General features: G+C 41.0%; 1 protein-coding gene across 1 annotated transcript in view; it reads right to left on the bottom strand.

Moving 5' to 3' along the window:
* dock4b (dedicator of cytokinesis 4b) overlaps nt 1–14,303 on the bottom strand; it is a 142,523-nt gene that overhangs the window by 13,056 nt on the left and 115,164 nt on the right. The window contains exons 42-50 of the mRNA XM_087830308.1: nt 13,435–13,521; nt 11,872–12,048; nt 8,501–8,584; nt 8,264–8,383; nt 7,736–7,857; nt 7,076–7,093; nt 6,715–6,826; nt 5,028–5,109; nt 3,682–3,791 (exon numbers count right to left, since the gene is read on the bottom strand). Of these exons, the coding sequence (XP_087686434.1) occupies nt 3,682–3,791; nt 5,028–5,109; nt 6,715–6,826; nt 7,076–7,093; nt 7,736–7,857; nt 8,264–8,383; nt 8,501–8,584; nt 11,872–12,048; nt 13,435–13,521 (912 nt within the window). The remainder of the gene's footprint in view (nt 1–3,681; nt 3,792–5,027; nt 5,110–6,714; nt 6,827–7,075; nt 7,094–7,735; nt 7,858–8,263; nt 8,384–8,500; nt 8,585–11,871; nt 12,049–13,434; nt 13,522–14,303) is intronic.

The following is a 14,303-nucleotide window of genomic DNA, read 5'->3' on the forward strand; positions in this document are numbered from 1 at the left end:
GTTGGCTGTAAAGGATTTTTATTTATTTCATCTTTCTTGCTAACAGGAAAAAAGTGAGCTGGACTGTTTGACTTTAATAAAACATGAGTAACATCAGCAGCTCTTGAAAAACTGCACTTCTATGCTACGAATAGCCTCACGGCGTGTGCCCTCATCCGGAAGCCTTTTTTTTTTTGACAGTCACTCATTGAAATATATTGTACATTGCAAAGGTGACCTTGTTTTCTGCCCCAGTATGCACCTTACGTGTGGCTGCAGAGCTGGACAAATATAGACCCTGCTTCTTCTTTGCCTTTTTTGTTAAAATCAGGCAGCCACACACTTGGATGACAGGTTGTGCCATGAGCAGGCCTAATAGCAAAAGAACCATCTGTAAGGGCCACAACTGAGAGAAAAATGACTATTCCTCCATTCATTACCCTCTTAAGAAAAAATAAATAAGTAGCACACTCCCTTCAGCCAAAACCACCAGTTTTGAGTGTGGCGTCTATTAAGTTAGGTAGCAGTGGTCGACCCTGCAGTGCTTCAGTGTTCGGGAATGAAAAACAGCACCATAGCTGCTGAATTCAACCAAAAAACTGGCCCAGAATTCAAGAGTGGAGTGATATAAGCTCCAGTAGATTATGTTATCGGTTTTCTCACCGCTGTAATCCTCAGCTTTTGCCCGCTGTTAGTGGCGCATGAAACGGGATTTCAAGCTCGGTGGCTGGATGCCTCTTGCCGAAACATTCCCCCATCGGCACTGCAGCCTAGTTGTCATGTAAGTACACAGTGGCGCCGTTGACTTTATGAACCTAAACTTATTTTTTCAGATAGTTCATGCTGGATGTTCATGTTTTTCAAGTTCACACTGTGAGGTTGGGAACCTTCACTTTCAGACACAAGCCTTAATCTCCTCCCCTGTAACTCTGTAGCTATCTCTCGCTTACTTTTATAAATATGCCAACCTCATTACTTGATACCTACTCCAAGTTTAATATAAGTATCTACCACTGTAATAGTATATACAACAATCTGGGATAACACTGTGATCACCTGCTCAATATTATGTTGGTCCCTGCCTTTGCCCTTACCTATTAAGGCATGGACTCCACTATACCCCTGAAGGTATGCTGTGGTATCTGCACCGAGATGTTACAAACAGATCTTTTAAGTCAGGGGTAGGCAACTCCAGGCCTCGAGGGCCAGTGTCCCTGCAGGTTTTAGATCGCACCCTGGGTTAACACACCTGAATCAAACGATTAGTTCATTACCAGGCCTCTGGAGAACTTCAAGAAATGCTAAGGAGTCATTTAGCCCTTTAAATCAGCTGTGATGGATCATGGACACATCTAAAACCTCCAGGACACCGGCACTCGAGGCCTGGAGTTGCCTACCCCTGTTTTAAGTAGTAAGTTGTGAGGTGGAGCCTCCATGGAACTGAATTGTTTGTCCAGCACATCACACAGATGCTTGATTGGACAACAAACTCGTTGTGCTCCTCAAACCAGCCCTCGAACATTTTTGCTTTGTGGCAATGTGCCTGAAAGAGGCCACAGCAATCAGGGAATACTGCTTCCATAAAATGATCTACAGCAGGGGTGGGCAATTCCAGGCCTCGAGGGCCGGTGTCCTGCGGGTTTTAGATCTCACCTTGGGCCAACACACCTGAATCACATGATTAGTTCGTTACCAGGCCTCTGGAGAACTTCAGGACGTTTAAATCAGCTGTGTTGGTTCAAGGACACATTTAAAACCTGCAGGGACACCGGCCCTCGAGGCCTGGAGTTGCCCACCCCTGATCTACACGGTCTGTGGCAATGCTTATGGAGGTGGTACATGTCAAAGTAACATCCCCATGGATGGCAGGACCCAAAGTTTCCCAGCAGAACGTTGACCAAAGCATCACACAGCCTCCACCACCTTGTCTTTTTCTCATAGTGCATCCTGGTGCCAGGTGTTCCCAAGATAAGTGACACACATGCAGGCAGCCATCCAACCAGACCACCTTCTTCCATTGTTCCGTGGTCCAGTTCTAATGCTCATGTGCGCCCACTGTTGTGTATTCTGACACCCTTCTATCAGCTTGTCTTTTAGATCAGACCACACAGGTTAGCCTTCACTCCCCATGTGCATCAGTGAAACTTGAGCACCCACGACCCTGTCGTGGGTTACCCACTGTTCTTTCCTTTACCATTTTTAATAGACACTCACCACTGCAGATCAGGAACACCCAACAAGAGCTACAGTTTAGGAGATGCTCTGACCCACTCATCTAACATCACAACATGGCCTCTGTTAACCCTTTAAGACCTACCATAGAACCAAGGCCGCCAGAGCTTACTTTATATTTTTACATGCTGTAGTGCCGTTTTTGGGAGCACTTCAAGTTGCTATACATCAATGCAACTGTTATAGCCCATATTTTGATAATATGTATGCATTAAGTCCATAGTAACTACATAAATTGCAAAAAAGTGCAATAAACTACAAAAAAATTGAAAATCGTTTTTGTTTTTCTTTTTTACATATATTTGTACTTGGAGAAATTTAAGAGGTTTATCCCTCAAAACTTTAAATACAAAAAAGTTGCAAAAAATAGTTTACAACAACAGGAAATTTATTTTGAGTGTCTTCATAGTTTTATTTTTGAGATACACCAATTTTTATATACTGCAGGAAAAACGAAAAACAATCCTATGATGCAAATTTGCAAAGAAAACAGCATGTGCATCAAAATTAACTATTTTAAGCAGTGCAATTTGAGTTCTAAGCATCCCAGCAACTATTCAGAAAAGCATAAAGTCAAACATGACTTATAAAAACACCAGTATAGGCTTTTAAGGACTACAAGTAAAAAAAACCTAAATTTTCCGCGAAAATGACGTCACTTGCGGTTTCGGGCAGGTAATGGCGGACATGGATCGTTCGTGCTGACGTCTATTTCAATGTGGGAAGTGTTACGAACAGCTGATCGGATCGGCAAAGCCTGTTTCTGGAATATTATGTTTTTGTTCCTGCAAGCGCTTTTTATGCAATTTTTGCAAAGCTATACGTGGAAGGAAACCGTGACCTAGGACAAGCTGATGGCATAAGATGTAAGTACAACTCCTCCGATTTCATATGCAAAAAAAATTATTGCGCTAGCTCACGTGGTTCCGGTTCTACAAGGATTTAAAAATAGTTACGCAAAACGGAGAGTACCCGCTCCGACCGGCTTTAAAGGGTTAAACTCACTCAAACTCCCTTACACTTGCCTATTTTCCTAACAGGTGCCATGATGAAGAGATAATCAGTGTTATTCACTTCACCTGCCAGTGATCAGAGCGTAACGCCCTATCAGTTGATACAAAGAAGTATGGAAAAGGATACAAAAGGCACTAAATACAAAACAATGCTTAGTTATGTACAAAGTTATGTAATGTATCTTCTTGTGTTACCATTTCTTTTTCTCTAAAACAACCTAATACACTGCTTATGAGAGCCAGACCCTTTGCAAAAAGGGATGGGATTAGTCATTTATTATTTTGTGCAAACAGGCTGAACTGACAAGTAGACACCTTCATGCAATACAAAGCAGAAAACATAACACTTGAAACGCATTCTAACAGGGAACACGAGGTATTATGACATATGCACTATAGCTATAAAAGGCATATTTGAATGCCGTCTTTATAAGTGCAAATAATTGTGTGTGCTGACCTGTGCAGGATCGAGGGGGTTGGGGAAGATGGCACTGACCGGTCTCTCTCGTGGAGACAGACAGGCATTTTCTCTGGAATGCTTGTGTTTCTCTGCCATCTGAGGGGATCCTGGAATGGATGGTATGAGACATTAGAGCGGTAACAGACACACAGACGCACACACACACAAGTAAATACACAAACGCATAAGGGACCAAACGACAGCAAGGTGTTAGGCTATTACCCGCAAACACTGGCAATCAGGAAAGGCCAATCTCTCTTTCTCCCCCCAAGCCTCTCCACCGTTCTTTCAGCCTCACTACTTCCACAACATGATAAATGGCTTGGCCACTCCTACACACACACTAACACATACACACCCTCCTCACTTCCTCACCTCCTCTGTTACACTGGACAATCACAACAGAGACATGTGCTAGAGTTTGACACTATAACATATGTAACACGCCAACGGAGACGAACACAAAAGCCCGCCCCCACACACATGTTGGTACGTTTCTGGGTTTTTTTCCGCAGCACTTCTCCTCAGCTGCTGGAGCCATTGTGTGGATGCTGATCCATTAGTGAATGTTACAGCACTTGGAAGGCTATCATATGAGCATGAAATGCCCATCGTTGGCTCTTATTCAGATAACACCACAGCAGCAATAATTCTCAACATGCGTTATGGGTAGACAGAGGGCACTTTTATAAGGGCGTCGGCCGCTGTCAGCACCTTGCCAAAGGGGAGTGTGTACGCTTCCATAAACGTCTTCATATATTCTTACTTTTTATGACGGGGATCAAGCAGGACACATTGAGATGAGAGCAAGGGAAGGCATTAGACATTCAAAATGCACCGCAGAGGAGGCTTGGATGACATCGGCCTGGACAGGAGATTGTGCTGAAGTCCAAGAGGGATACTCAGCTATAATGATCTCTTACTCTCTCTTGCATTTTCACTAGCTCCATGTTTCTTTCAACAGCATTTCTCTCAGCTCTTTTTTTTCTCTTTTCTTTCTTTCTTTCTCTCTTTCCTTTTTTTTTCTGGACTCATTTTGTATTCCTTCTATGTTTCAGTCTCGCACTATCCAATGCTCCCTCCTCATTGTTCTCTTTTCTTCCCCCTGTCAACCTCCTCCGCATTTATCCCTAGCCGTCATCTAACCTCTCGAACCTCACCAGACAGGATGCTGCGGTGGATTGAGAGAACATTGTGTCAGTGAAAGGTCAAAGGTTCAGACTGTCCAGCTGAACCTCTGTCTCCTTCCTCTGTGTGGATTGAAATATCAGCTAAAAGCCTATTGTGTATCGTTTTTATACAATAAGTGTTGTACAAAAGGTGTTGCTGAGTGCCAGACTCACCTCTGGCACTGGATGGGGCTGAGCTGGTGACGTTGGGCGAGGCAGAATGGTTGGAGCTGAGGCTCGAGGTAGATGGGCTGGGCTGCAGGTGGAAAAAACAAAAATAAAGAGTACATCAATACCACCATCAAACTGCAGAATAATTGAAAATGAAAATCATGAAAATTTATAATTAATACAATATACATCTACCAAAACAAAATCCCAGTTTGGTTGGCTTGTCCTGGACATGCTTGGTTTCTAATCTAGTTTGTGGCAAAAAAAAAAATTCTGGCACAACTTCACCTGCTTCCAAGGTGCATGGAGAGGATAAAAGAATTCACAAAGCAGGAACTCCAGCAACACTTGAGGAAGAAGAACAACTTTAATAATAGACCAACGCGTTTCGGCTTGTGGCCTTCATCAGGGTCTATTATTAAAGTTGTTCTTCTTCCTCAAGTGTTGCTGGAGTTCCTGCTTTGTGTAATCTAGTTTGTGCAAAGCTGAGCATCTATTATAAGTTTTGTCTGTAACATTTACCTTTTTCTCAGAAAGTAAAAAAAACAAAAAAAAAAAAACAGTACTAAGTAACAGCGGAATAAAGAAGTTATCATTAAAATGCACTTCCTCAACTGCCCACTTGAGGTGGCTTTCAAAAGACACTCAGTCCCATAGATGGCGATGTTAAAATGCCCAACTTCACTTGAAAAATGTGTATAGTTGCTGTCTAGCACAGAAAAGGCTGTGGCAGTTTTCCTAACTCATCTGTTTAAATTTTATTAAGGCTTAAAAGTATGCATTACTGAAGATGTGGCCACTTTGTTTACTCAGTATGTGATGACACAGGCTGCTTTACTGCTAGTTGTTTGCTTATCAGTAGGAAAAGCTGTAAAACTTATGAAGTCTAAAGTTTATGCCCTTTTTCCCCTTTTTCAAAGATGTCCAGTCGGTTGGATTGGAATCTCTGGCAGGTCAGCTCTGGCCCTTGGGCCTTATGTTTGAAAACCGTGCTCTAAGAACCTGTTCTTTTATTATTTATTGGTTTGTTACATAGCATTAATTTGCATTTACATGTGTGATGCTCTTTTGCAGTGTGTGGATACACCTTGCTAACTAAATATAGTAACATCTGACTGAAACAAGATAGTGATGGCCATTTTCAATCAATTAAAAAACTAAAACCATATATTTCTAAATTATGATTCGTCCAACTTTTACTAAATTCTACCTGCTCTGTAAACTTAAGAAAAAAAGAAGCACAAACTAACTCTTTGTAATAGCTTCAGTCACATCCCTGACAACCTTTTTTTTCCTCCCATGTTTTCCCCTCTTCCTGTTATTCCAAGCCTGCCAGGTGCGGGAGACAGCCTGCCAGGAGTTGTCGGCAGCTTTCTGAATTGGCCAAATCTAGTTTAGATTAGACTCCAGCGGGGCTCCCTGGACGGGCCCACACAAAGCACTATGTCCTTATTTGATATAATCATGACAATTTGCACGGACAGACTGCGTTTCACACGAGCAAGAGTGGAAGATAGAGAGAAAAAAGGGTCAGAGGAGAAATAGCAGTGAAATAGAGTGAGAGTGGATTAAAAAGCATTGCAAGTGAAATCTGAAGGGAGGAGGAGGGCAAATGCTGGGATATAGACTCAATCTACTAGGTTAAGTGCCTTTGCGTGGGCGTGTAGGCGTAGGCACAAAGGGAGACTACCTGCATGTTGAAGACTTCATCCGAGCTCTCCGATTGCCCTGTGATGTTACTGACTTCGTTGGAGGCTTGAGATGACAGAGAGGACGAGGAGTAACGGTTCACCGCAGGGTAGCTGAAGAGGCTAAAGGCGAAAGAGAGAGGGTTATGATGGTTTACAATATAAAGGGTGAAGTTTCATACTATTATACATGATTAGATTTAAAAGTGGTTCACTCACCAAAGATTCAGCAGCAGTAAGGCCAATAAAAGGAAAAAAAAAATAGACAAACAGAGAAACAGAAAATACCAGATTAGAAGGCAACTGATTCATCAATCACAGCATTCCATCATGCTGCCAAAAGGCACAAGAAAGAGATGTGACCTGGTTCTTCGTTGGAAACTGGAAAATAGAAAAAAAAGGAAAAAAGAAATCAGAACTCAACAAGCAAAAATACGAAATGTCACACGGAGATTGAGGTGATGTGTGCGTCTCCATCTTTCTTGTGTGTGGCTGTGCCCCGCGGGATCAGACTCTGGAGGCAGAATGTCGCAGGTAGACGAAGTGGCAGGGTCACTGAACACATCAAAACACACACGCATGCACGCACACACACAGAGTCTGCCTGCTGGCCCGACAGCAGCCACACAGAAAACATCCCTGTGGGTGCCAGCCAGCCACCCACACCTATTGTACTGAGCTGTGCCAGTAAAGAACTGAAAAAGGAAGAGAGAAAAGGCAGAGAGTGTGACGTTCGAGGTGAGATGGAGACACAAAAAGAAAAAGAAAGTAAGATGCGAACAAAGGTCTGCACTGAAGGGCAACACTTATAGACCGAGTAAAGGAAGGTGAGAGAATACGAAGGAGAAATTTTATGCACTCCAGAGATGGAAGTTAAAGATCTTTTTGGGTGACTTGGCATAATAAACCAGAGAAGTAATTGGCATTGAAAAGCAATACGTTTTCCTCACTTGTTAATTTAATTAGCTGAGAAAGACAGAGACATACGCGTAAAGCTACGGAAATTAAGAAAAGAGCCGTCACCTCCGCCTGGCAACTCCTCTGCCGCCATCTGGGCTAATGATGCTGGGCACGGAGTTCCTGCACGTCCGCGGGCTTCCGTTGGTGAAGTGCACCGGGCTCGCGCGCACATACGCTGGAAACTCCTGGGGGTTTTTTAAATTGGGAGGGGGAGAAAGTGCACATGATTAAATGCTTCTTTGTGCCAGCGTGAGGTATGTAAATAAAACACACAACATGTAGATGAGGGAAGTTTGTTTAATGAGGGGTGGTTTTCCCCTTTAGAAGAATAAAGGGATCATTTACTCAGAATTCTTAGCACAGCAGTCAGTTTCTATTGTCACATTCACTGTTTGTTTCCATTAAGGCTTAAAGACTCTGATAAGTAATTTGAAGAAAATAAAGGAACACATGTTAGACAGCTTTAATCATCCTTACACATGAATGACATTCATTAGGTAAATGAACCTCTGTTTAGCATGAAATCTGAATCTATCATTGAGTTACACATGTACAGCATTTTAAAAAGCTTTCTTTAAAGTCGATGCCTACCTGTATGCCTAGACTGGACTTCATGAGATGAAACTGGTCCACTAACTTCTTGTGCAGGGGTCTCATATCTTGAGGAACAAACTTCTCGTGCACCGCGAGGCCATACTCCAATATATGTGCCTGCAGGACAAACAGAAAAAAGTGCACAATAACTGAAAGTCAAATTTAGGTGATAAAAATGATTCATCTTGTCTTTGCATTTAAAAAGACATCATGAGCTCAAGTGATGTTTCCAACCTGTTCGAACATGAGCTCTCTCAGTCGCCCGATCTTCTCTCCGTCCTCGGGGTGATTCATAACGTAGTCCTTCACGAAAAAGGCCTGCACAGAGGCAAAAATGCAGAACATCTGTTATGTATGCCCTGGGAGCTGAAGCAGCGGGCTTTTTTTTTCTCTCCACAGCAGTGCTACCTGAATTGCAGCCTGTCTGACACAGCGAATTAGTGTCCACACAGCTATTTGTTGAGTTCTTTCCATTTAAAATGTTCACAAAAACTGAGAAAAATTTGAGTTAAAAAAAAAAAAATCTACATCCTACTAAAATGCAGGGTTGAAAAGTCCTGTCTGGCAAATTTGTGTTGCAATATTAATATCAGGTTCAGTGGGCAGAATTAAAGTACATAGTGGCTAAAAATAGAAGGCGAAAAATGCAGTGCCAAATGGATGTTAGTGAAATCAAAGCATTGATTTTGCTTTGATTTAAGAGCCAATTTGGTCTGCGATTTTAAAAGCCCCTTTTATATCACTTTCATTCGTGTCATTGTGCTCTGCTAGAGATCATGTCTCTTTAGAAACATCATCCTTCTTGATTTTGGCTTGCAGACTGTGCTTTCTATTCACTTTCCCAGACACTGCCTGAAAAAAAGAAAAAGAAAAAAAGACTCAAAGGAGAAACTGATAAGATGAAAATGTCCCGGTCCGCTTTGAATGATGAATACTGTTTTTTTTTTGGGTTTTTTTTGCTTTTTTCTTTGGAGGGGGGGGGGGTTGTCACTTTCATACATTAAATGCAAGATCTTTCCTGTTTACAATGCCATCAACACTTGCAGTCTCTCTACAGATTATGTTAAATCCCTTTCAATCTGCATTAGAGTACACAAAGCGAGGGAGAACCGATGAAAAGACCCACCTCACAATCTGCTTATGAATCTGCCGCACACACTCACACACACAAAAAAAAAACGAGACTGAAAGGTAAGGAGGAGTTCACTAAAAAGATCAGCACAGCTCCTCTCTCAAGGACACAGCTGTCTATCTCCAACGAGACACTTAAGAGAAGAGAAGCTGAAGGCTGCTTCAGACATATGCACTCCCAAACACACACATAGATGTCTATCAAAGGATGCACGCGGCTTGCAGACTATGAAACTTCAATAAAATAAGGAACCTTATTATTCCAGACAGGCATCCTCAGATCTTTATCAAGATGGCATAAATTAGTATGTGGTGGATATAATAATATATAATAAACTGTGAAACAGAAAAAAAAATCTTATTGCATAAACATTATTACTCTATGGTGAGGTGGGACGCTCAAAGAGAGAAGTACTGAGTTTCACCAGGAAATTCTATACAAGACCCCCAAAAACGGCATCAAAAAATAATCAATCATTTTCTACAAATGATGGAAATTTCTCGTCGGGCTGCAGGGAGTGAGACCTCACCGTGGAGTGGCTCAGTTAATCATTAGAAAAGTCCAATTAGAGACGGAATGCTGAGGGGAGGGGGGAATAAATCAGACAGCATTCCCCCTCAAGGGTTTCAACTCAAACTGCAGCAATAAATCTGAATATTAATAACGACAATTTCTCCTTCATTTGGAGCCGAGCAAACCTCCACAGCTGTCAATCGGCATTACGCGGGTAAATTAATAGATTTATAGATGCAGTCTGTGGAGCATCGCATGATATATTCTGCCAAGAAAAATGAGCTGCTGATATTGGTGCCAATGTGTCTGCTGCAGAAAAATTTTTTTTAAAAACAAAACAAAAAAGGTCAAATCTGTGTCAGGCTCATGTGGTATGATCACATTCTGTTATTTATGTGAAAATATAAATTACAAAAGATTTAAAGGAGACGCTGGTCAGTGTTTACCCAGAGAAACAACATCTCTATGCATGTCAATATTTACCTAACCTTGTAAACAATGTGTAAAACGGAGGAAATATTTTGGAAGTTGCAACATTTTATACAGATTTTTTTTGTTTTCAGCAAAATAGTGGCAGCAAAGATAAAAAGCACTTCTAAAATGCTTATTTTTGGGCTCTTATCGGCGTCCTACAACCCTTAATAGGGTACTTGTACCGAGGACATGCGCTTCACTCACAAGCACACACATACAGTGTATGAACACACATGCATTGTCACAGCGGTTGCTATGCGACACAGAGAAGGCAGCCGAGTCCACTCAATTTGTGGAGAACAAAAAAACCCCTTTATTTCTTCTTTTCTAGTCTTCTTTCTTTTGAATTGAGCTCCTAATGGTTAAAGTGTCTCCACTCAAGGAGCATTTAAAAAAGCAGCAGTAAATGGAGCTCTCGATGAGATTGCCCATATTTCAACTTTCCATACCAATCTGTTACCACTTCATCATATAAATACTATAAGTTTGTGTGATTGGAAGATATGACTAGGAAGATTTTTGCACTTTATTAATCTGGCGCTCTGCCTCCTTAAGAATTCGGCTTGCTATATAATTAGCTAAACTTGGTGGATGTCACCAAAAGGGTTAGGTACTAAGGTAAAGTTGCGAGTTGTACACCCACACTGATTGAGATTCTTATAATCTTTACTAATGACTGTAGCACTATAAAGAACTGGCATTATGTCTCTGCCAAATAAAGCATTGGTGCTGTAATCTCCATGGATTAGCTAATAAGCTGTTCCGGAGCCTATGCTAGCTAAACTAGCTGTGGTTGTTACTCATTTTTTTCACAGATATAGTGAATATAGTGGCAAAAATGCTAACATTAAGCTAAGTACACCACCAATTTGGTCCTCTGTTTGGTATTACATTGACAATGTTCCCATCTAGTTTTACTTAAACACATTTTAGCATTTGTTCTCTCTGGAACACATACTTGCTTCAAAATACACAAGCGGCATATTTATATATAATTTGTTAGAGAACATTGTGGAAATTATTTTTAGGGCATTAAAATTCAGTAATTTGTAAACATGGCAACTTCTTTCCAAGTTTTAAGACTACATTAGTCATCTAATCCCTGAAACTCCTTCCATTCTTCTATCTGACATTATTTGACCTCCCGTCTCTTTTCCCCCCACATCCACCTTATCATTCTATCTGACCAAAAAAATCTCCCCCACCGACCTATTCCTACACTACCCATCCATCTTGTTTTCCCACTTCCGCCCCCTCCAGCTCTCCACTCATCGATCTACTTGGTCAAGCCATCATCCAGCCATCAATGCATCCATCCATCCATCTGTTCATCCGCTCCACCTCTCCACAAAACACTTTCTGTCCATACATCTCTCCATTTTAAGCCACCTTCATGCATCATTAGGCAATCCATATGTCACTGCCTCTCATTCCTGCTTAGGTCTCTAAAATCCTCCAACCTTATCCTCCAGCAAGCCATTCATACCTCTTGGTAGCGGGCCAGTCCCCCGTTGACCGCGGCGTCGATGACCCCGTTGAGGCACATGGTGAGAGGGTTGATGTTCTGCATCTGCCGGCTCTGACACTGGGTGATCAATGTGCGCAACTGCAAGTTCTTGTTCTCGATCACCTCAATCGCATTCTCCAGTGGGCTTACCTCCACCTGTACACATGAAGGATGAAGAAACATTTTGTAGCTTTTTATATGAAGCTCTAAAGGGAGCTTTACAAATAATATCTGGAAGCTAAAATATCTATAAGGTATTTGAGTAATGTGGGAATTTTAGAGGGTCTGCTAAATAATAAATGCTACTGAGGTCCTTTATAGTGAAAGGTGCAGCAGTTTAAAACATATTAGGTTCTACAAATCAGAATATTTCAGCTTGTAATACTTTAGTTTTGACCACTTCTGTCCCAGAACAGAGCTGTTTTTTCTTCTTCTATAATACAGCAAGTTGAAAAGCAGCTTAAAATACAATATTGCCAAAATCATTAGGACCTTTTAAGTTGATATGGTAAAGGTTTTAGCGCAACTTATTTACACATTATGTGGTATACTTGACATCCAAAATGAGTATTTTTAGAGGTAAACACTCGATACCAGCTTGTTGCTAAATTTGTTGGAAATGCTTTAAAGAGCCTTTTTCAGTGAAAACTGTGCTCTGACTGAGGCAGCTGCAAAGTTGGGTCAGTATCTTTAATTATATTTGTGCTATTTACCAAAAACACCTACGTGTATCAATTTATTAACCATTATTATAAATAATTATTGTAGCAGCTTCATTTAAAACTAAGTACTATTTTTTTTTAAATATACATTAACATATGGACACTTAGTCACATACTCGTGAAGGCACAGTGAAATATTTTTTCCTTCATCCTGATTTCTTTTTCTGTATTTTTTCCTTCTCACACAAAGCTTAATCCTTTTGCTAATTGAGCTTTTGCCAGTCTCCATTTTAAATGCTACTGCACTCCACAGCCATCATAGAGTAACACTGGCTTTACAATCCATATTTCACACCACGCTCAGCAGCTGTGAAGTAAAGAATATGCGCTTAGACCATCACAGACAGACACTGTGTTGGACTGCACAGAGCAACATTTCAAAATCCGTGTAAATCTGACCCTTAGAAATCTGATTGAGAAGACAAAGCATTTACATGTAACAGTGTAGCAATTGTCCCGTGTCAAATTTGACAAGAATTTGCCAATTACAGGGGAAAGAAATCCCAATACAAAAATCAATTCTAAAAATTGGACACGTTGGCAATCAAAGTAAAGCAGTTTGGGTTTTAGCGTGACATCCAATCAAACCAATTGCGGAAACTGAGCATCCAATAGCCCCAAACCTATGACTTAGGTCATGATTGCTGCTCAGTCTAATGACTTGGATCAATACTTGTGTATTGGCTGTCATTACTCTAAATTCCAACCTGCAGAATAATAATAATAAAAAAAAGAAAGTATCACTGTGTCCCTTGTGTGAAATGGCTGTGTGTTGTGTTTATGCCTTCACTGCTATTTCATCAGACTGGGTCACACTCACCAGTTCTCTCTTTTCAACTTCAAACCAGCGGGAGATGCCTGGAAGACTCTGGATCAGAGTCAGAGTTGTCCTCTCCACCCACAGACTCTGCATTCACACAATACATTCATGAGCATTAGCTGATTGCTAAACATACAGAAAAAAAAATCCATAAATACTTAGGCTTGCTGTACACATATCTTAGTGGCAGCACTGTTCAGGATTTAATTGTTGATCCACAGTTAGAGGAAAATATAAAAATGCCTACTACCCAAAAACACACTTTTACTCATATGTCATATGTCTAATATCCTCTCCAAGAGTTATGCTCTCAGCCAGCATGCTTGTTATATTTCCAGCCTCTCAAAAGGTCATTAAGACAGCACGCAAGCTATGAAATTTTAATATTAACAGCAGGCTCTAAATATAATAGATTTATAATACAAGTGAAACAACACTATTTTATAGACATGTTACATATAGACGGCAAACAGTTGTTGTTGTTTTTTTTTTTTTTTGGGGGGGGGGGGGGGGGGGGTGTACTGTACTTAGCACTAGAAACTTCCCTCCTTGTCAAGATCTACAGGCTTGCTATTACTTAATAAGAACAACAGCATGTTTAAGCATCTACAGCCATGCTAGTTTTTAAAAGCAGCTAGCATGCTAGTTTTTCTCGTGAACTGTAACCTCAATGCCACAGTGATGTGTCATGCCAAATGCTAGTGTTCTAATTTAATCACAATGACAATCTGATGTGTAGTGGGCATGCTACCATGTTAGTTTAACATCTTGTTATGCTAATTGGGGCTAAAGGGCAATTGCAAAGAGTTATGGATATGTGATCCATGCATTTTTACTTTGGGCGACACGGTGGTTAGCACTGTTGCCCA

The sequence above is a fragment of the Neolamprologus brichardi genome, chromosome 17 (assembly GCF_056152115.1).
Source record: "Neolamprologus brichardi isolate AB-2024 chromosome 17, ASM5615211v1, whole genome shotgun sequence".
Classification (NCBI taxonomy): domain Eukaryota; kingdom Metazoa; phylum Chordata; class Actinopteri; order Cichliformes; family Cichlidae; genus Neolamprologus; species Neolamprologus brichardi.